The sequence below is a fragment of the Perna viridis genome, chromosome 14 (genome assembly GCF_037379345.1).
Source record: "Perna viridis isolate PV_CMFRI_1.1 ecotype Kerala chromosome 14, ASM3737934v1, whole genome shotgun sequence".
Lineage (NCBI taxonomy): Eukaryota > Metazoa > Mollusca > Bivalvia > Mytilida > Mytilidae > Perna > Perna viridis.
The window spans coordinates 3,168,306-3,189,722 of NC_142458.1; the positions used below are offsets into that span (position 1 = coordinate 3,168,306).

Below are 21,417 nucleotides of genomic sequence, written 5' to 3' on the forward strand. Positions count from 1 at the left end.
CAAAGCCTAGGTGAAGTAACAACAAAACTCCTTATGAGAACGTCACACAAGTCACGAAAATTATGGTTTTTAAATACCTATCATATATAAATAAAGGTAAGAGTTGGTTGAACTGCAGAATAATAAGAAAGTAGACTGAGAAAGCTTGATTTAATAATCTTTCCCTTCGAAATGGGACTATATTGGTAAGAACTTGTATAAACATTCAATAGATTACACGTTTAACTGCGGGCTTTTGAAAATTTATATTCTGTGTAAAACTGCGACCGGAGTAAATTACAAGACAAGAAGGAGACACGTGCATTCCTACTGTAGAAACACTTCCATTCACCAGGACAAGAAAAATTACATTAAATAGTGACTAGCTGAGACTAACTTGATAATGGCGTGTGGAGGATGTTGCTGTGATTCTACTCCCATCTCCTGGGTATCATACATTATTACATGGGTGGCCCTTGTCTGTGGACTTGTGGCTATATTTACACCCTATTGGAATGAACAGAGTGACAATGTTAACGTGGACTTTGCCGGACTTTTCACACAGTGTAAAGATGATATTAGTAACTGTTTCTCCATCTCAAACATTCTGAATGCTTATGAAGGAACAGGTATGTCCATATAGCTTCTAGATAATTCTTCTGGCGAAAATACAGCGAAACCTGTATAAAATGGAATAAACCGGTAACTTGTGTAACCAAGACATCTACTGAGGTGTCTCCATATCAATTTTAATATTCTAACCTGGTCTAAACCGGACCTTGAATGAACCGATAACTTGTGTAACCCAGACATCTTTTGAAGTCTCCCCATATCAATTTTGATATTTTAACCTGGTTGAGACCGGACCCTGAAAAAACCGGTAACTTGTATAACTCAGACTTTTTCTGAAGTATCTCCATGTCAGTTTTAAAATTTTAACCTGTGTAATCCGAACACCAACCGTAACCGAACAAATCTCTCGATAGAAGTTTGGTTTAGACAGTTTCCAATGCAGGTTCTGAACTGGTCGTTACATTGTAGTTTAGACAGGTTCCACTGCAGGTTCATAAATGGTCGTTACATTGTAGTTTAGACAGGTTCCACTGCAGGTTCATAAATGGTCGTTACATTGTAGTTTAGACAGGTTCCACTGCAGGTTCATAAATGGTCGTTACATTGTAGTTTAGACAGGTTCCACTGCAGGTTCATAAATGGTCGTTACATTGTAGTTTAGACAGTTTCCACTGCAGGTTCATAAATGGTCGTTACATTGTAGTTTAGACAGGTTCCACTGCAGGTTCTGAACTGGTCGTTACATTGTAGTTTAGACAGGTTCCACTGCAGGTTCTGAACTGGTTGTTACATTGTAGTTTAGACAGGTTCCACTGCAGGTTCTGAACTGGTTGTTACATTGTAGTTTAGACAGGTTCCACTGCAGGTTCATAACTGGCCGTTACATTGTTGTTTGGGCAGGTTCCACTGCAGGTTCTGAACTGGCCGTTACATTGTAGGTTAGACAGGTTCCACTGCAGGTTCTGAACTGGCCGTTACATTGTAGTTTAGACAGGTTCCACAGCAGGTTCTGAACTGGTTGTTACATTGTAGTTTAGACAGGTTCCACTGCAGGTTCTGAACTGGTCGTTGCATTGTAGTTTAGACAGGTTCCACTGCAGGTTCATAACTGGTCGTTGCGTTGTAGTTTAGACATGTTCCACTGCAGGTTCTGAACTGGTCGTTACAATGTAGTTTAGACAGGTTCCACTGCAGGTTCTGAACTGGTCGTTGCATTGTAGTTTAGACAGGTTCCACTGCAGGTTCATAACTGGTCGTTGCATTGTAGTTTAGACATGTTCCACTGCAGGTTCTGAACTGGTCGTTACATTGTAGTTTAGACAGGTTCCACTGCAGGTTCTGAACTGGTCGTTGCATTGTAGTTTAGACAGGTTCCACTGCAGGTTCTGAACTGGTCGTTACATTGTAGTTTAGACAGGTTCCACTGCAGGTTCTGAACTGGTCGTTACATTGTAGTTTAGACAGGTTCCACTGCAGGTTCTGAACTAGCCGTTACATTGTAGTTTAGACAGGTTCCACTGCAGGTTCTGAACTGGTCGTTGCATTGTAGTTTAGACAGGTTCCACTGCAGGTTCATAACTGGTCGTTGCATTGTAGTTTAGACATGTTCCACTGCAGGTTCTGAACTGGCCGTTACATTGTAGTTTAGACAGGTTCCACTGCAGGTTCTGAACTGGTTGTTTCATTGTAGTTTAGACATGTTCCACTGCAGGTTCTGAACTGGTCGTTACATTGTAGTTTACCCAGGTTCCACTGCAGGTTCTGAACTGGTCGTTGCATTGTAGTTTAGACAGGTTCCACTGCAGGTTCATGACTGGTCGTTGCATTGTAGTTTAGACATGTTCCACTGCAGGTTCTGAACTGGTCGTTACATTGTAGTTTAGACAGGTTCCACTGCAGGTTCTGAACTGGTCGTTGCATTGTAGTTTAGACAGGTTCCACTGCAGGTTCATAACTGGTCGTTGCATTGTAGTTTAGACATGTTCCACTGCAGGTTCTGAACTGGTCGTTACATTGTAGTTTAGGCAGGTTCCACTGCAGGTTCATAAATGGTCGTTGCATTGTAGTTTAGACAGGTTCCACTGCAGGTTCATAACTGGTCGTTGCATTGTAGTTTAGACAGGTTCCACTGCAGGTTCATAACTGGTCGTTGAATTGCAGTTTAGACAGGTTCCACTGCAGGTTCATAACTGGTCGTTGCATTGTTGTTTAGACAGGTTCCACTGCAGGTTCTGAACTAGCCGTTACATTGTAGTAGTGAATGTGGACGGATGATCATTTTTTTTTACTGAGACAGAGGAAATCAACTGAATCTGTGTTATGATAATATAAATCTTATATAAGTTATGGGCATGTGAGAGTCTGGAATACTTTACTATACTACTGAGGAGCCAGGGCATGTGAGAGTCTAGAGTACTTTACTATACTACTGAGGAGACAGAATTCATTAAGGGGGGGGGGCTAGAAGTATTAAAATTTTTCATTTTGGAGAAGAATCGGGTTATAGAGATTCAAAGGACTGTACATGGGGGAAGAGTGTGCAGAATAAACATTTTTTCCAAAATTGATCAGAGTAAGTTACCTAGCCATTGCGGTATTTTGTCACTAATAACTAGCCAAAAAAAACCAGCTTGAAAACTATGTCGGTGTATGATCAAGTAATATTTTCCTTTTTTTCAAAAGAAATGTGTATTTATTTGTTATACACATCCCTATATGTCGAAAAACCTTTGATAAAACGTATATTACATAAATGAAGATATTAAACTTATTAATACGACATACATGTACAAATCATATTTAGTTTATAGAGTATGTAATAGATTATTTCTAATGTTTATGTCATTCTAACTCGGTACAAAACAAAGTTGTGATATAAACAATCATTGTCAATCATGTTTATAGTCGCTGCTAGAGTGCAAGTAAACTATTTAAGTAAGCCACCATCCTGTTCAGCATTGCAGTTACCGCTAGCCTGTTAGGTACTAAAGTAAACCACTAGCCTCCAAGGTACTAAAGTAAACAGCTAGCCTGTTAGATACTAAAGGTAAACAGCTAGACTGTTAGTTATTGAAGTAAACCGCTATCCTGTCAGGTATTTAAATAAACCGCTAGCCTGTTAGGTATTGAAGTAAACAGCTATTCTGTCAGGTATTGAAATAAACCACTAGCCTTTTATGTACTAAAGTAAACCGACAGCCTGTTTGGTATTGAATTACACCATTAGCTTGTTAGGTACTAAAGTAAAGCATTAGCCTGTTAAGTATTAAATTAAACCGACAGCCTGTTTGGTATTTAAATAAACCGCTAGCCTGTTAAGTACTAAAGTTAACCGCTAGCCTGTATTAGGTATTGAAGTAAACCGCTATCCTCTCAGGTATTGTAGTAAACCGCTGGCTATATATCTTACTGTCAGACTATCAAGTATTGAAGTAGACCTTAGACTGTTGTGTCTAAGTTAACCTTTGACTGTCGTGTCTATGTTAACCTTTGACTGTCAAGTGCCTAAGTTAACCTTTGACTGTCAAGTGCCTAAGTTAACACTTGAGTGCCAAGACTTGATCAATACTACTTCTAGATGTTTCGTTTTAATAAAAATACATTTAGCCCTGATATTAAACTCTTAAAACTACAGTAAATGTATACTTGACGTTTAGCATTTAACATTTTTTTATTTAGCATGTGTCAATAAAAGACATTTTACAAGGTCACTTGTTGAAAAAAAAACACTTGACAATTTGGCACCAGTTTAAATCTGTTTCAGTTATTTGTTTTTATCTATCCATTTTAACCTGTGGAAGAATGGCTCTACAGTTTATTTGTAGTTGTTTTCAAATTCTTTTATTATTGACAGTAAAAACAGGCTCAGTATAAGAAATGGGAAAATCAATTATCAACTTAGTTCATTCAAATCACTTCGTGCTCAGAGTAAATAAAGCGTTATACCATCTTTTATCGTTCAACCCGGTACAGAGTCTGTTGTGAAAGTGCGAAGTTTCAATGGCCCGTCTTGCACGGTCCACCGAAACAAAAGCACAAATAAACTCTAGTTATAATCTACACTGTAGGCGTAAGAACAGTACTAAATACTCTCCACTTATAGAGCAAAGAAAACTGTAAGCACAAATTATGTTAATGTATTCTTGTTTTGTTACAGCTTTCTACGACGATTTCTTAGTGAACCTGTCCCTACAGTTGGCTGGCTTGGTTTCCCTGATTGTCGCTGTTGTTCTGTTTTCAGTGTACAGTTGTTGTCTCTCCAATAAATATCTTGCTTATGTTATTATCGGATTTCTGTTATTTGCAGGTATGTAATACGAACTTTTACACTGCAAACGTTATGTCGGAATTATTAAAAAATAAATTAAAAATAGTTTAGTAAACTTAATTTATCAGTAAAATTACAATGTGTGTAAATCATATTAAAGTAAAACCTGTTAACCGAATTTTTTTAACGTAAAAATTGCTTCATTTTAAAAAGGAGTCCAGTTAACCAAGGTTAACATTAAAATTGGTATTCGACTATAGAAATTGTCTGGTTTAGATAGGTACATTTTGTGTATTTGGAATATTCACAGTTCGGTTTGGACAGGTTTTCACTGTCGTTGTAATCGGTTAGTTTATGCAGTCAAGAAAAAATGATAGACTAACTTCTGTACTAGAATAATGTACTAAAGGCACCGAAGGATCAAAGAGAGGTAACTTATGGACAGAAGTCTGAAACGTGAAAAAAATACAATATACGGAGAAGTCTTTACAAAACTAACACGTACGCTAAAAAACGAGCTGCGTGAAGCAAAAAGTAAAACCAACTGCAAAACAGAGGGTTTAAAATACAATAATAGGATAATTAATTGGAAGGAGTGAATCACGAGTGCCGAAGAACGCCTTGATTTAACGAGTATGTGGAACTTGTGTTCCGCGCACGAGTTAGATCCTCATGCGTTCTTAGTACAAATGATCAGATTATTGTTATTCACAACACGAATACTTCTCCGATGCTCACTACATTTAAAATCAATGTTGAAAATAGCAAAAAATAATAATATAACAAATAGGACAATCAACTGGTAATTGTGTTTTTTTGTTTGTTTGTTTGTTAAACCCCAACATCTATCTATATAAGTCATTGTATCCATTTTGTAAACACAGGTGGAGCTATTGTAGCAGGAGCAACAGTTTATGGAGTGAAATGGATGGAATATTACGATGCCGCCACCACCCTTAGCTGGTCGTTTGGCCTAGATGTGGCTTGTGGTGGGCTTAGTCTCGTGGCAGGTATTCTCTTGATTATCAATTCCTGTTGTCTTTAGAGCGTAAACACGCCTACAGTGCCTGGAGCAATGTCAGGATCACGTGATAAATTGTGCCAATGCCTATGAAATCTACGCATATGTTTGAGGTCGTCAATATTTTGTCATGAGCATTTCCTTTCCATCATTTTCTAATTGATAGTTAAACATATACATTTGTTATAATGAAAGGTACTCGTTTCTAATTCTGTGTATTATGCGAAGCGAGGTGCTGGATCATCTATTTTGTACAAGAAACCACATGACGTTCAATTATCGAACCGAATTAGTTTCGGATTTACGCCAACACGCTTCAGTTTTCTATAAGATATATATACATACATATGGGTCGACATTATAATGTAAATGGGCATTGTATGGGTACAGTACTGAAGTTGTTTACTTCACAATACATGTACTTCGTATATATTTAATAACATTTTATTTTTTACATGTATTTACCAGTCCTTTGATTTTAATACCTCATTTAGTTATCATTGCCTGAAAATAAAACAGTAAACACGTGCACAGAGGAAGATTAAATGACTTACGAGAACACGTGTCAGAATTATATCTTCTTGCAGTGTAGATGACGAAGTACGTCAATTCACTGGTTACAAACATATTTTAGAGGACTTTGTGTACCAGTCCTAACCATACATGTACACAGGGACTGTAAGGGATAATTTCTCATACATTTTATGATCTTATTGTTAACATAGTCCATTTGATGTTATATTATATATTGTATATTTCATGTTGATTTTTATTTGATACAAATGTATGTAGAATGAAATCATGTTATTGTTTATCATTAAACGTATATACGTGTACTTTTAGTTGATACATGTAGTGTATTTTGAAACCCTTTTCGTTGTTGCAACCAATGTTTGAAAGAAGAGAAATATAACCGACAAACAATCGAAACTTAACCAACAACAAGGAATAATAAACACGAACAAAAGCTTAAAATACACAGAAACAAGTCAAAACAATTTCCTTACCACGTAAATAGATTAAACAATAAGTGGCATAAATTCAGCGCAAAATTTAATTGGCGTGCCGGTGACACGGTGGTATGGCATGAAAGGATTGACAATGATGTCATACTTGTTCGAATTGTTTTGTTTTGTTTTGTTTTGTTTTGTTTTTTTTTGGGGGGGGGGGTGTTTGATTAAACACAATATTCTGACATGCCCGGCAAGGACATATTTGTCGAGTAGTTATGTTGTCATTGATACAGTAATGCATTGAAATCAAGCTATATATCTTATGAATTATTTAATATATTTTATTTTTCCAATTTGTGTAATTAAGACGATGCCTATGGAAGATCCAGACAGCGGGTGGCATATGTAAAATTTTATTTCCAATGAATTTTCATTCGTTAGCCTGACTTTAAGAAATTAACGTTGGTTTGACAATAATATTTCTATTTATCTTAACATTGTATTTACATATCAATTACTTTAAGATTAACACATTACTATGTATATACAAAACATTTATTAAATAAAAATGGCACTACATCACTCAATAATATATTGAAATATTTTTATTTTTTACAGAAGCATGTGAACTTTCAGGCAAGTTTCGAGATATAATATATTTTATATTTTACTGACACGTTGAATTTCCTGGCGTGTTTCCAAATGGAATGTATTTATATTTTACTGACGAGTCTGAATTTATAGGCGTGTTTCCAAATAGAAAATATTTATATTTTACTGACGCGTTGTATTTCAAGGCGTGTTTCCAAATACAATATATTTATATTTTACTGACGCGTTTGAATTTCCAGGCGTGTTTCCAAATATGAGATAAACACACGGTAGAATGAAAAAAATAAAATATCCCAAGCGGCACTGAAATGTGAGTAAAAATTGTCCAGGCAGTGACTCCGTACATTTCAACTTGTTGTGGGTTATGTGCTGGTTTTTGAATTTCAAATGTTGTAATTCCCCATAAAGATATATTGCAAAGCATGAGAAACGTCACAAATTCTCTCCCAGGCTTTGTTTTGACATGCTGTACCATTCTTGCCGACAGACGCATCCCAAAAATTAGAAACATCGTTTGTGTCGTCGCAAGAATAATCATCAAAATGTACACGACGATCGTCAAAATGCCTTTTATTGTGCCGACGTAAAAGAATGCTGCGATCAAATTGAATACGGAAAACATATATAATCCCGTCATCGATACAAGAATTAGTGTCTCTTCCAGCAGGTCGTCAGTTTCCATTGTGAATCTAAGATTACGCATGCGCAATCCACCAACAACATTCGCGCCGATTGCGAGCGTTAGAATTATTATCTCTGTAGTATGGACAATAACGGCAGTAGACTGAGCTTCCAAGTCGTGCTCACTGATGACATAAAACACAATCATAGAACACACCATACCGACAAATAGGAAAATACCGACAAACAGACCACGGCTAGACCCAGAACAGTCAACACTCATCCGATGACTTTGTTTACATTTTTGTTCGAGGTCTTCGAACATGACTCTGTTCTTTAATCCAACATTTTTCCACATGACGTATAGTATACCTAAAATACAGAATGTAAGCGTTTGATTTATCACTAGAAGAGTTAATCATCTGTATTCAGCAACACGTTTAATCAGAAAGAAGTGGCTGCATTTTTTTTATCATGTTACCACGTCAATATAAAACTTGTCACATTAAACCTTTAATAATAATGCAGGAATTAGGGACATCCAACTTAGGTGTCTATAACCCCATACAAATATAAAACAGACAATAGCTCGGACTCCCCAAACACACACACATAGAAGCATGGTTTCCTGGCCTCAGCGCCACAAAACTGAAACTATAAAAATTACTTCAGTCTAAGAAAAATATAGTGTTTATGACGTCATTAATTTTAAAACTTTGATAAGAGTTACCATGGAACATAATATTTTCAGACCTTATGGGACGCTCAGGCCAGGACTCCGCCAATAAAAGTACTGAGATGCGTGGCTGCCAGGTGATAAGCAGTGTAAAAATTACTTGGATTTGTAATAGTTTAATAAAACTAAACATCATCGAGTTGTTCTCGACGTCAAGACCAAAACGAATACAGAATTCAAGCTGCTCAGATAAACAAATTATACTTGTATTGAATTTTCAAGTTTGAAAATGGCAGTAAATTTGACGTATTAAGTTTTTTACCTGCACATATAACGCTGTATTCGATGCAAAATGGGTACAAAAAGTGACTAAAATTCATTAACATTCCTCCAATCATGTTACTGTAGCGACAGGAGAATTCCGGAAGTGAGTAAACTTGCAAAGGGTCTTCCGTTGTAGTCACGTGATCATGGGAAGATGATGTATGGTGCACTATACTGTGTAAAATATACCCAAGGGATGTTGTGTTTTTCCTCTCTGAAATGTCACTTTATTCATATATGTATACGTAAAATTAAAATGTGAGACAGAATTTTTTAAAGAAATGCTTAAAAAAATATCTCTACGACAATCATCCCTTATCAAACAAAGCAGGAGGGTAACATTAATTTTTAGGCATATTTAACAAGTGGGTAGAATTTCTAGATAATCCGACTTTATCACGGTTTTCATCTTGGCACTGTTGACATACATGTAAGTGCTAGATATGACATACATATATATATGAAGAGGGAATCCCAAACTGGTATATGCCATGGCATTAAAAAGACTAAATCCCCGCGTATATTACCCGAGGTAGTATGATCCAAACCATGTGATCTTTCTGCTTGTTCGTGTTGACTTTCGTGCAGTGTCTGTAAAGTCTCCATTACTATAATCCGGAACCAGGCACAAATGTTGGTCGCAGCCATGTGCATGAATCCGAACTTAGCAACTGGTCGATTCTTATAGATAACAATCTGGAAGGTGAAGTTTGGAAAAAATGGTTAATTTATCTAAGATATAATCATGTTTGAAATGTTGTTTGTGTATTTAAAAAGACTAACTGGATAGGGAATCTTGAAAAAAGCAACATGTTATCTGCTAAATGTACTGATAAAACTACGCTAACTAATTTGTAGAAATACTACATCCAGATGCGACCCATACAAAACTGTGGTAATCGCCGAGACAAAAATATATTTAATAGAAAAAGAGACAGATGGTGAAACGCAATAAATGCACCATTGTGTAATCTTAATAAAAAAAATATACTAACAGAGATTGACAAAAGGTCTTCAATAAGTGTAAACACACCTTCAAGTGAGCTCTGAAAGGCCCCAACAAAAATAATAAAACTCACGGTAACAAAACGATGAGACCTCTTCAAAATAAATTAAGTAGAACGTAAAAAAAAACACACGAAGACACATTAATGACCAACATTATCAAACGCTATTGATATAAGGGCGATGACATTTCATTACTAGCAAAATATATAGTGAATTAGAAAATTAATACATCATACAACCGTTCTTGTTTAGGTTTAAGTAGAAGTCGTCATAAAATCCAAACAGGAAGTAATTCATACATGTCAAAAACCCACCGAATTCAGTTTTATTTCTTATTCAGAAACAGTTACTGATCACAAACCCTGTCGTTAATGTTGCGGGAGTATATAGGGCTATTCCGCTGTACATGTGTATATTGTTGTTTTGGGATTAGCTGCAGCCTGCCCTGTGGAGTGAGGGCTTTCTTGTCTTTCATTGAAGACCCACTGGTGGCCTTGAGCTGAGCTGATATTTTTCATCCCGGTGGGGTTGGTTTTACCTTATCTATTCTCGTTATACTTGAAGAAGTTTTTCATTTGGTTGTCGCACTGTATGAAATAGGAACTTCGCAAGAGTTATCCTTCTTGGTTTGGTTCTAGTGGGAGACGAATACATAGAACTCTAACAAAATACAGAACTGAATATGGAAAGGACTAATAATTGTTTCATAAAATTATAGCATATGTAGACCGAAAAAACATCTTGTTTTGTGAGTTTTTCTACATGCACCTCTATCATCGCGGTCTGAATGTTATATGGACTAGTACTTAAATACATGTAATCCCTAATTCTGAAACTATTCAAAGTAAAATTGAAAGAAAATGACGCATGCGGGCCATCCTTCGATTGCTGAATATTTTTACCGACTTTATTTAGATCACTCAAATTTAAAGTGTTTTTGATCTACCGTACGACAGGTGAACAGACGGACAGACAGTAACTGATACATGTAGCATATTTCACTATACCCAGTACTTCTATTGCATGTCGTACAATAAAGGTACTTTACAAGTTCCTAAAAAATCAATGAAACCTTAGAATTCCTGAATATAAAGAGAAGCTGTGAAAAAGTAAAACACGGCTTTAGTATTGGTCGGATCATCATAACAAAGTCTCTACATGGGCCATCCGTGGCGTTCACCATTTCTAAAAACTGTCCAATGTACAGACCCTCCAGTATCATACACCCTATACCAAAGGCTGAAATAAAAATAAATTAAATTGCATAAAACATTTTAAAAAAATGACAAAGTAAACGTCATACAAAAAAATATATACCTTAGCATATCTGTTTTTTAGAATTATATAATAGATTTCAGGAACCAACTATATGTAGAGTCGTGTATCTGGTGTCCTACGGCGAAAGTAATAAGTAATCATGCCTGGGCGGAACAATTTGGGTTTTGATATATTGAATGTGCGTGGACAACCTCAGGACGATTTATTTGCACCATACGGGCCTAGGGTAGGGGTTAGCATGCCTAGGGTAAGGGTTAGCATGAAGCCTTTTGTTGTTTGTTTTGTTAGAACTGGTTTTGTTTTGATAGTGTTGTAGCTTTTGAGGCATTTCTAATGCAACATTCCGTGCCAGGGCAGTAACAGTTTTGTCTATTCCCTACTTGCGGAGCTCGGGATGCAACCATATTTTATCCTGTTTTTGCAGAGTTACCTCCCGTAAGAGCAGGTGTAATTTTTAAATCTCTCTAATCGATGTTCGGATTCGGGTGCAAAAAAAAGAGGTAACTCGAATGAAAATGGCCAGGAATCCCCAGCAGACAAACTCAACGGTGTTTCTATAATTTACCGGGTGTTTCATTTTGTTGGTAGGTTACATAAGGATGACTTTCATTTGTATCCCGGGTAAAGAAAATTTATGGCAGGGTCAGTAGAACGAGAAATTCCCTTTTAACTTTTGAGATTTTCTAAAGTATCGTCGATATCGGATGAAAACCCTTATGTGTTCCGAATAGACACCTGCTCCAAGTCGGGAATAGACAATATTTCACTTACAGTGATTAATGCCAGTTGACCCTGAGGTCCCGTTTTCGTAATGTAACAAATCGTGTCCGAACAGAATACATACCAACGGCTCCAAGTCTAAGATAAAAACTGGCAGCACTTTGTGCCTTTTCGTTGTCGAATGTGATTTTTCTCTTCCGCGTCGGAGATAAACTACAGCTCTCTGATATACAGCTTTCAGTATCAATATTCCCGCTATTGAATGTCTTTTTTCTGAAGCTGCTCCTCTCACTTATAGTCCGTTTCAATTTTTCCACAGCGAATGGAGAGTCGTGAAGTAGGAAAAGATATATATAGATGATAAAACCAATACTTAGTGCGTAGATGTAAATATAAAACGCCTGAAACACAAATCATTGGCAAGAAAAACACCCTTTCCTTTGTATGATGATGCATTGGTTTGTAATATTTTAAGTTTAATTTGAAAATAAAATAATTGTTTTGAGGCATTTCATAAATCAACTGAAAAAATGCACGTCGATTGAAACGCAAAACAAGACGACATCTTCTAAGAAATAAACATTCTAGAATAGAACTTATGTTCATTTTTATGCATCGGTTTCATTTCGCTTCATGTTTGTTTTTTTTTTTTTGTTTTTGTTTATGCTTATATGTAACAAAACAGTAGTGTATTTGAGACGATTGTGACAAATTCTTGGTCAACAAATACCTAAAGGTTTAAGTATATACCTCAAACGGGTAAGGCCTGAATGGATGAACGAAGGTTTCTGCTATGGGTACTACCAATCCAATGACAACTAAAATGATGCCATACAGACCACTGGTGATCAATACAATACTGCCTCTGTTGACAAACAAAACATACGTACATGTATGGACTTGTGTCGTGCTATTCGGTGTACATTGAGCTTAGATTTTGCTAAAACTATTTGATGAAGTGCGTATTGAAGGATGAATGTGAATAATTATTACAAATGATACACGACGATGTTCAATTGAAAATCATTGGACCATATCAGTATGACTGAAAGAATACATTCATGTACACGAAGAACGGAAAGTGGAAACGAGAATTGTGTCAACAACCCTATCAAACTGCTACAGTAGCTTAGACAAATGTACATGTACATGTATGCCCTACCAAACTGTTACAGTAGCTTAGACAAATGTACATGTACGTGTATGCCATACAAAACTGCCAAAGATGTTTAGACAAGCGTATGTGTATGTCCTACTAAACTGTTACAGCAGCTTAGACAAGCGTTCGTGCATGCTCTACCAAACTGCTTAAGTAGCGTAGGCAAGAGTATGTGTTTGCCCTCCCAAACTGCTTAAGTAGCTTAGGCAAGCGTACGTGTATGCCCCTCCCAAACTGCTTATGTAGCTTAGGCAAGCTTGTGTGTATGCCCTCCGAAACTGTTTAAGTAGCTTAGGAAAGCGTGTGTGTATGTCCTACTAAACTGTTACAGTGGCTTAAGCAAGCGTACGTGTATGTCTTACCAAACTGTTACAGTGGCTTAAGTAAGCGTACGTGTATGTCTTAATATGTATAATTACAAAATTTCATTGACATATTTTACCTCAGTTCTCTACTATTTTTGCCTTTGACAGGTTCAGTAGTGAACACGTCATCAGATCTTACAGAGCACGTATCAAAGTCATCTGGTAGTTCTGTTTCAGAAACTAAAAAATCATATTAAGACATTTCATATATCAATTCATAAAACGTGTGCAATTTGTGTTGTTTAGTTTAAAAGATGGAGTTATTAAAATGTACAAATGTTAACTCTTTTCATAATAACAGTATTTAAAGTATTACAACTTCATGTTGCAGGTTTTAGGTGAAAACATTCTATTCATTGCTATATTTTGTTTCTAGTACGCATCGCACTTCAAGCTTTACACAGTCGGTTCTACAGTATATCCATTCAAATGTTTACAATGTATGACACCTCGGCAGTGTTAAATATTTTAAGCTCGTTATAGTTACATATTGGTATGAAACCTCTGACTCGACGGTTAAGTGAATTTAAACTGCTCCCAGTTGCATCATTTGGTTTAAGACATGGTTTCCTTGGTCCCTCTAGATGTGAGAGTTGTCTGACTCTCATAACGTCCCGGTGTTCCAATGGTGTTATTATGGCTATAAATATCATATCAAAGGTCATTGCTATTTACATCAGTAGAAAAATGTGATTGACTTGTTTTGTTTGTTTTTGTTTTTGTTATATTTTTGATTTTGATTTTGTGTTTGTTTTAATAATTTTGTCGTTCCCTGCAAACACACGGTTTGAACATGAAATACATTTTCAGATTCCAAAATCCAACAGGCATAAATGGAAAAAAAATGACAAAAGAAGAAGTGTATAAGTTTTCTTACATTGCTGTTCCGTTAAACATGTTGCGCTACTATATCATCGACAATTAAGGCGTGTAAAGCTTATATGTAAGTTAATTTTCGAAGTGGTTGACAAAGCGGGTAAAATGTCAGTTTACTTACGATGCTTTTCCGATAAACAGATGGCGCTACTACATCGTCGAAGTGGTCTATAATTTGGAATGATTTGATCGGCCTCGGCATCGGACATTGCATCCTTCAAAAGAATCAAACAAATCGTTAATCAGCGGCGGTTGTCGAATCCACGGGTGGTTCCACAAGTTAATATACACTAATCAGTGGCAGTTGTCGGATCCACAAGGGGTTCCTCGAGTTGGTACAATGTAACCTACTAATCAGTGGCGGTTGTCGAATCCACGGGTGGTTCCTCCAGTTAGTAACCCATATTTTATATGACAATTTTGTTTATTTATGCGTTATATGTGTAAAATGTACCAATAAAAGCATGTCGGGAAACTTCCTCTCTGGATCCGCCACTGTCAATGGCTAAAATCTGTGTTTGATTTGGAGTACAGCCAAAGGTGCCACTTATATGAACTATTTACATGTAGCGATTCATTCATCAATGTATCATAACATCGACCGTTATAATTATGTGATACAGATATTTAATTTTACACATGAATCTCGCATGATTTCCATATGTATATAAGTTAATAAAAATGATTCAAGTACATGCATAAAATAGGCTAGCTTTCATAACTACACAATGTAGATATGTAGTAACAATCATGTATATTTACAGTCAACGTGACTTCCGTTTTCTAACTGATGACAATCATATAAAATAGGAACATTGTTTCATTAGAAAGTTAACTATTTATATGTACTGCGTAAAATCTGACAACAAATACATGTTGTACATGTATCAACTAAATCACAGTGTTTTTGGGAACCATAGATTAATTTAAAATATATGTACTTTAGAGCATTTATTTGTACGATGTGGCAACACATTCTTGAAAAAAAATATCCCTTACATGTGTTTGTTATTTACAGTTTTCATTAACAAAATGGAAACAAAAAGACTTACACGTACGGAAAGCCATTTTTATACCTATATAACTACACCGTATTATGCAACTTTAGCTGTAGCCTAGTTTCACAAAAATGTATGCAGTAATTTTTCAATTTTCTTTATAAATATCATTAAATCATTGACATGCTCGGTAGATATTCAAATTCTAGCATTTCCACTTTAGTGAATAGCCAAAAAGGTTTAGAGTAGTTTAAATACAAAATGTAGTAAAACATACGAATTTCAATAACTTTAGGTTTTAATCACAAGAATTTGTATGAGAATAAATTAAGTTTTTTTTTTCATGCGAAAAAGTGTGTGATATCCGCTACGTGAACTTGTACTCCTGACAGTGGACAGGCGCATGTCTGCGGTGGGGTTAAGCATGTTAGACTATTAGAGGCAGTAGTGGCTTTGGTGTGAATACCTTTATCAGTATTAATGTACTATAATAACTATAACTATTCCTTCAGATTGTTATATTACAAAGACGGACAAGTGAATACGAGTGGATGAAAGTGAAAGTTGCGGGGTTGAAACACATAGCATATCCTTTAATTTATATAAAAAAAATATTAATTGCGCAAAATTGTGCAAAAATGAATGAATGATAGGTTGGAAGTTTTAATAAATTTCTGGATCCGATCCTGTGTACATTATATATTGGTGTTGCTATTTAACGAGAAGAGTTGACCACAGACAGATACATTAATCTATATCATTATTGATGCATGGATAACCCTTAGACACTGTTTATATGATGTACGAGAACAACTGTCTACGACGTCCAAATCGTAGTATTGTTTCCCTTAAAATGAGTTGATGCGAACGTTCACTTGTTGATACATGCACCCCTCTCTAGACACCATATGGGAAACTCCAAAAGTCATTCAGATGGAAGGGCACAATGACATCAAGAGATAAAGCATGTGTGAAAGTTTTATTTAATTCGGTTCGGCGTTTTTAGAGGATTAGAAGATAGTTATCTCTTAATCGACAAATAACAAAGTTTTGCCTCAGGATCGAAATCCCCAAAGTAATTCAGATAGAAGAACAAAATTGGAGGTTCACCATGGCATCATGTTATAAAAATATGTGAAAGTTTATCAAATTGCTTTAGCGCTTTTAAAGGCGTTGCTGATTAAAACTCCGGACAGACAGACTGAGGGAAGAACAGACGGACGGACGGAGAGCATAATCACTTTATATCTACCGCTTTTTAAACAAGGTATAAAAAGAAACTTACAATGTACTGCACATAACTACTACGAAGAGATACATGCATATTTGATAATTATGCTTTGTTTATTGTTCAAAGAAAGAGTTTTTTTCATTGATTTTCTTCTCTTAAAAAAGAAAAAAAAATTGCTTCAACACATTCACGTATTTGAAAGAGTAATCAAGGGAACCAAGTGTAAAGAGAAACATATTCCTATGTATTTCTCACCGTTTGTTTTACGATACTGACCCAATAAGTTAACAACTAAACCGTTGAAAATGCTCTTCCGTAAGGGATACAGTTTTGATATTGTTGTCAAATAGTTAAGGATAGCATGTTTTGGGTATTAACATTGATTTGCTCATAGGGTTTTAACACTAAACACTTTATCTAAAACAGTTTTTGGCATGACATTGGTTATGTCCTTACTATATGACTAATGGGGCACTGTTGTTCTCAACCCCGCATGGGAAGAATTGGGATGTTACATACGATGTTAACATATGTAGGTTTAAACCTGGTCTGGAGCTGGCATGTCAGTTAACTGCTACATGTAGTCTTTAGTTTGTACAATTTAGTTTCTTTATTTCCGACGAACAACGGACTCAGAGATCTTTTTGAACTGATTTTTACATGTGGAGTGTTTAATTGTGTAATATTTTTCCACAGTGGCCAGATTTCAAAGGGAGAGGATTGTGATCACAAAGTATTTTAAACCCGCCACATTTTTGTGTCTGTTCCAATTCAGGAATTTCTGCTCTCTGAATGTCTTGTTTCGCTTTCACCTTTAGTTTATTTTTATGTTACTTGAGCATATAGGGGCAACTCTTTCGCTGTACCTATGTATAATAATATATGGGGCCAGCTGCAGTTTGCATTGTGGTGTGAGGGTTTCCTAGTCGTTCATTGAAGACCAATGGGTGGCCTTGGGCTGACATTCCAATCCCGGAGGAGTTGTCTCCTTGACATATTCACTTTACATATTCGCGTTATATCCTAGAGCGAATTTGAAAATTAAACAATTTAACTTTTCCAATCTAATATTCGAAATAGAGGATTAGGTTGGTTTTTGATTGTTTTCAATCTTATCGTAAGTAATCATTTCATAGATTAACAGCTCAAAGACATTGAAATGAAGATAACTATATGCAGCTTATGATAATTTACCTTATTCAATTGAGCCTTCACTCTTTTGGACGCTGGTCCTCCATGATTTTGTTTTACATGCATACAGGTTGCTCAAAGTTTAAATGTTTCCTTAAGCTATATACACAACTGTCCAAAGTGTGAGTTGTAAATCTTTATTTTTCTTTTGACTGCGGACATTATCCGTTTTATATAATAACTAATTACAGTCATTTATTTTAGGTGTGAGATAATTTCTGTTGTAGAACATTTATACATACAAAAATGACCTTGTAATTACCTTTAAAGTTGTATGTTATCCACGTACATTGGAAATGAACAGAGTGGTGGATGCATCACAACGAGATTAAACTGCGTGTCAGGTCTCATATTCCTTAAGTACATGTACGGTAACCGCTTTAACGTGCTCGACTCGAGTGCGAGAGGTTGTAAGTTCGATCACCAACCGAGTCACACCAAAAAACTTTAAAATTGGTAGTCACTGCTTCTCCACAGTATTTGAGGGGATGGATTGACAATTGATTGCTTTGGAGTTCAAACATTCAGTTTATGTAGATACTGTAGCATGATAGCTTTGTACCCGTATTTTATTCAACCCATAAAATGTTTCTCGAAGAAATATAGATTATATCCGGTACATGTACATCGAAGTATCTTAACATCGTTACTTTTACATGTATACTAAATTAAAATTGATTTCCACAGAATTGAGGTTAATCAATGATGCAAAGTGCAATCGAACCAATTTGTAATTATTTACATGTAACCCTTTACAATGGAAATTGATACGTGTACTTTAATATTGCACATCATAATAAGATAATATATGTACATGCACCGTTTTCTTACCTGAGTCCGGTCTCTAGATTCAGATTCGTCTGTTGTCATAGTCAATTTTATTCCGCCGATTTAAGTTTGAAAATGTGAAAAAAAATCCGTAGCAATATCGGTGACCTTAGTATCTTACCTTTTCCATTTTTCAGATGTAATTAATCTTTCTAGCTTAAAGCAAAAGTCACACAGAGCACAACCACGGACCAACAGGTCACTTATTACCAGCATATAACATCTTAGACCCTTAAGTAACAAAATGCACAATTTTACATGCCAAGTATATTAGCCTTGTCACAGCCTCGGGTCAAGTTCAAGGAAACTTAATTAATGCAGACACGTGGTGAAATGTTTTAAGGATAATTAACATTTTAAACAAGCTGTCCCATAAATTAAGTATCAGTCTTGCCGTGAAGTAGATGCTAACAACACATATTTGACCAAATTAAATACTGTATTTTTGTGCATTGTGTGATTTGTCCGAGAATTTTATACATGTACAAATGTAAGTACTTAGGAAATCATAATTGATCGCAGATTACGAAGGATCGATATTTGGTACTTGTATGGTATATGTATCACTGAATATCAAATACGGATTTTAAGTTATTTTATGTACTTTGTATAAAGAATTCTCCAAACAAAATAACATGTAAACCAACGCTATATACTAACAGGAAATGCATATTTATCCATCAAATAACATAGTTACCAGTACGGAACAATTGGGGTATGCATTCACAATAGTATAGAAAACTGATATCTATTACATGTACCTCTTTGTGAAATACTAACGTCTGTTACATGTACCTCTTTGTAAAATAATGACGTCTGTTACATGTATATCATAATCGTAAAATACTGACAACTGTTACATGTACCTCGTAATTGTAAAATACTAATGTCAGCTACATGTACATGTATAATGTACCTCGTAATTGTAAAATACTAATGTCAGCTACATGTACATGTATAATGTACCAGTTTGTATAATACTTAAGTTTGTTACATGTACAATGTACCAGTTTGTATAATACTTACGTCTGTTACATGTACAATGTACCAGTTTGTATAATACTTAAGTTTGTTATATGTACAATGTACATTTGTACCATTTTGTATAATACTTACGTTTGTTACATGTACAATGTACCAGTTTGTATAATACTGAAGTTTGTTACATGTACATGTGCAATGTACCAGTTTGTATAATACTTACGTCTGTTACATGTACAATGTACCAGTTTGTATTATACTTAAGTTTGTTACATGTACAATGTACCAGTTTGTATAATACTTAAGTTTGTTATATGTACAATGTACATTTGTACCATTTTGTATAATACATAAGTTTGTTACATGTACAATGTACCAGTTTGTATAATACTTAAGTTTGTTACATGTACAATGTACCAGTTTGTATAATACTTAAGTTTGTTATATGTACAATGTACATTTGTACCATTTTGTATAATACTTACGTTTGTTACATGTACAATGTACCAGTTTGTATAATACTGAAGTTTGTTACATGTACAATGTACCAGTTTGTATAATATTTACGTCTGTTACATGTACAATGTACCAGTTTGTATAAAACTTAAGTTTGTTATATGTACGATATACATTTGTACCATTTTGTATAATACTTAAGTTTGTTACATGTACATGTACAATGTACCAGTTTGTATAATACTCTTAAGTTTGTTATATGTACAATGTACATTTGTACCATTTTGTATAATACTTAAGTTTGTTACATGTACATGTACAATGTACCAGTTTTTATAATACTTACGTCTGTTACATGTACAATATACCAGTTTGTATAATATTTACGTCTGTTACATGTACAATGCACCAGTTTGTATAATATTTACGTCTGTTACATGTACAATGTACCAGTTTGTTTTATACTTACGTTTGTTACATGTACATATGTAATGTACCAGTTTGCATGATCAACCACTTGTTTTGAAACCTTTTTTGAATTATTTTGAAACATGTTTTATATGTTTGCAACAACTAACAAAACAAATTATTATTGTATGTAAAAGGCAGTAAAAACATGTAGTTTACATGTAAACATGTTAAAACTGAATTCCTGATGTCACAGTTATGTAAAACAGTCTTTTCTCTTGAACGAAAGTACACGTATTTATTACATCAAACTGTCTGCTTAGCATTAAGTTTGTAAGTTTGTAGATAAAGCTACACACATGCATAGGTGCACAGTTCATTTGATAAATCTTAAAAAAATGTCATAAAATTATTTTTGTTCTCCCTTCTGGAGTGTATTCTAACTCTGAGATTATTTTTCAGAATGTTATGTAAACAAGCTTTATAAGTCTTAATGCAATCAAATTTTAAATAATCAAATAACGTTTGGTCTGATTGAATAAAAAGACATCAACAAATGTCAATGTGGATTAAAAGGACTTTTGTGATGGTCACTTGACAGTGATAGATATTAAGACGAGTTGATGTCACATAACTTTTGCTCGTATATGTACTGCTAAAAAGATCTGCAGTAGAAAGTTAAGATATTTTGAAGAAAAAAAATTTATAAGATATTTTTTAGAAAACTCAAATGCTCTATAAAGTAAAATAAAATGTAATTAAAGAAATTTATCACATAGGAACTAAACACTCCATAATTTGCTTCTACATTACATTGTATAGTACCTGAACCGATCCGTGCAACAAAAATTGCGATCGGTCATCGATCACCGATCAGTTTACGATCAATTAT

The 21,417-nt window shown here is 35.1% G+C and overlaps 2 protein-coding genes across 8 annotated transcripts; one reads left to right on the plus strand and one right to left on the minus strand.

Moving 5' to 3' along the window:
- The first annotated feature begins 102 nt into the window (after window positions 1–102).
- On the plus strand, window positions 103–6,676 carry LOC148597755 (uncharacterized). Its single transcript, XM_088560063.1, has 3 exons — window positions 103–608; window positions 4,709–4,858; window positions 5,704–6,676. The coding sequence occupies exons 1-3, from the start codon at window positions 383–385 to the stop codon at window positions 5,862–5,864; spliced, it is 537 nt and encodes a 178-aa protein (XP_088416189.1). The 5' UTR covers window positions 103–382; the 3' UTR covers window positions 5,865–6,676.
- A 654-nt stretch (window positions 6,677–7,330) lies between these two features.
- LOC148597756 (proton channel OtopLc-like) lies at window positions 7,331–20,666 on the minus strand. 7 transcript variants are annotated; one of them, XM_088560057.1, is made up of 10 exons: window positions 20,587–20,666; window positions 14,554–14,647; window positions 14,059–14,196; window positions 13,634–13,736; window positions 12,783–12,897; window positions 12,157–12,433; window positions 11,107–11,273; window positions 9,554–9,722; window positions 9,025–9,240; window positions 7,331–8,398 (listed from the first exon to the last, which is right to left on the minus strand). In XM_088560057.1, exons 2-10 carry the CDS (start codon window positions 14,639–14,641, stop codon window positions 7,614–7,616), a joined length of 2,058 nt encoding a protein of 685 aa, XP_088416183.1. In that variant the 5' UTR covers window positions 14,642–14,647; window positions 20,587–20,666; the 3' UTR covers window positions 7,331–7,613. The 7 variants fall into 7 exon arrangements, with proteins under 7 accessions (XP_088416183.1, XP_088416182.1, XP_088416186.1 ...); XM_088560056.1 differs by having other exon boundaries at window positions 14,044–14,196; window positions 20,587–20,609; XM_088560060.1 differs by lacking the exon at window positions 20,587–20,666 and adding an exon at window positions 18,802–18,946 and having other exon boundaries at window positions 14,044–14,196.
- Window positions 20,667–21,417: the final 751 nt, after the last annotated feature.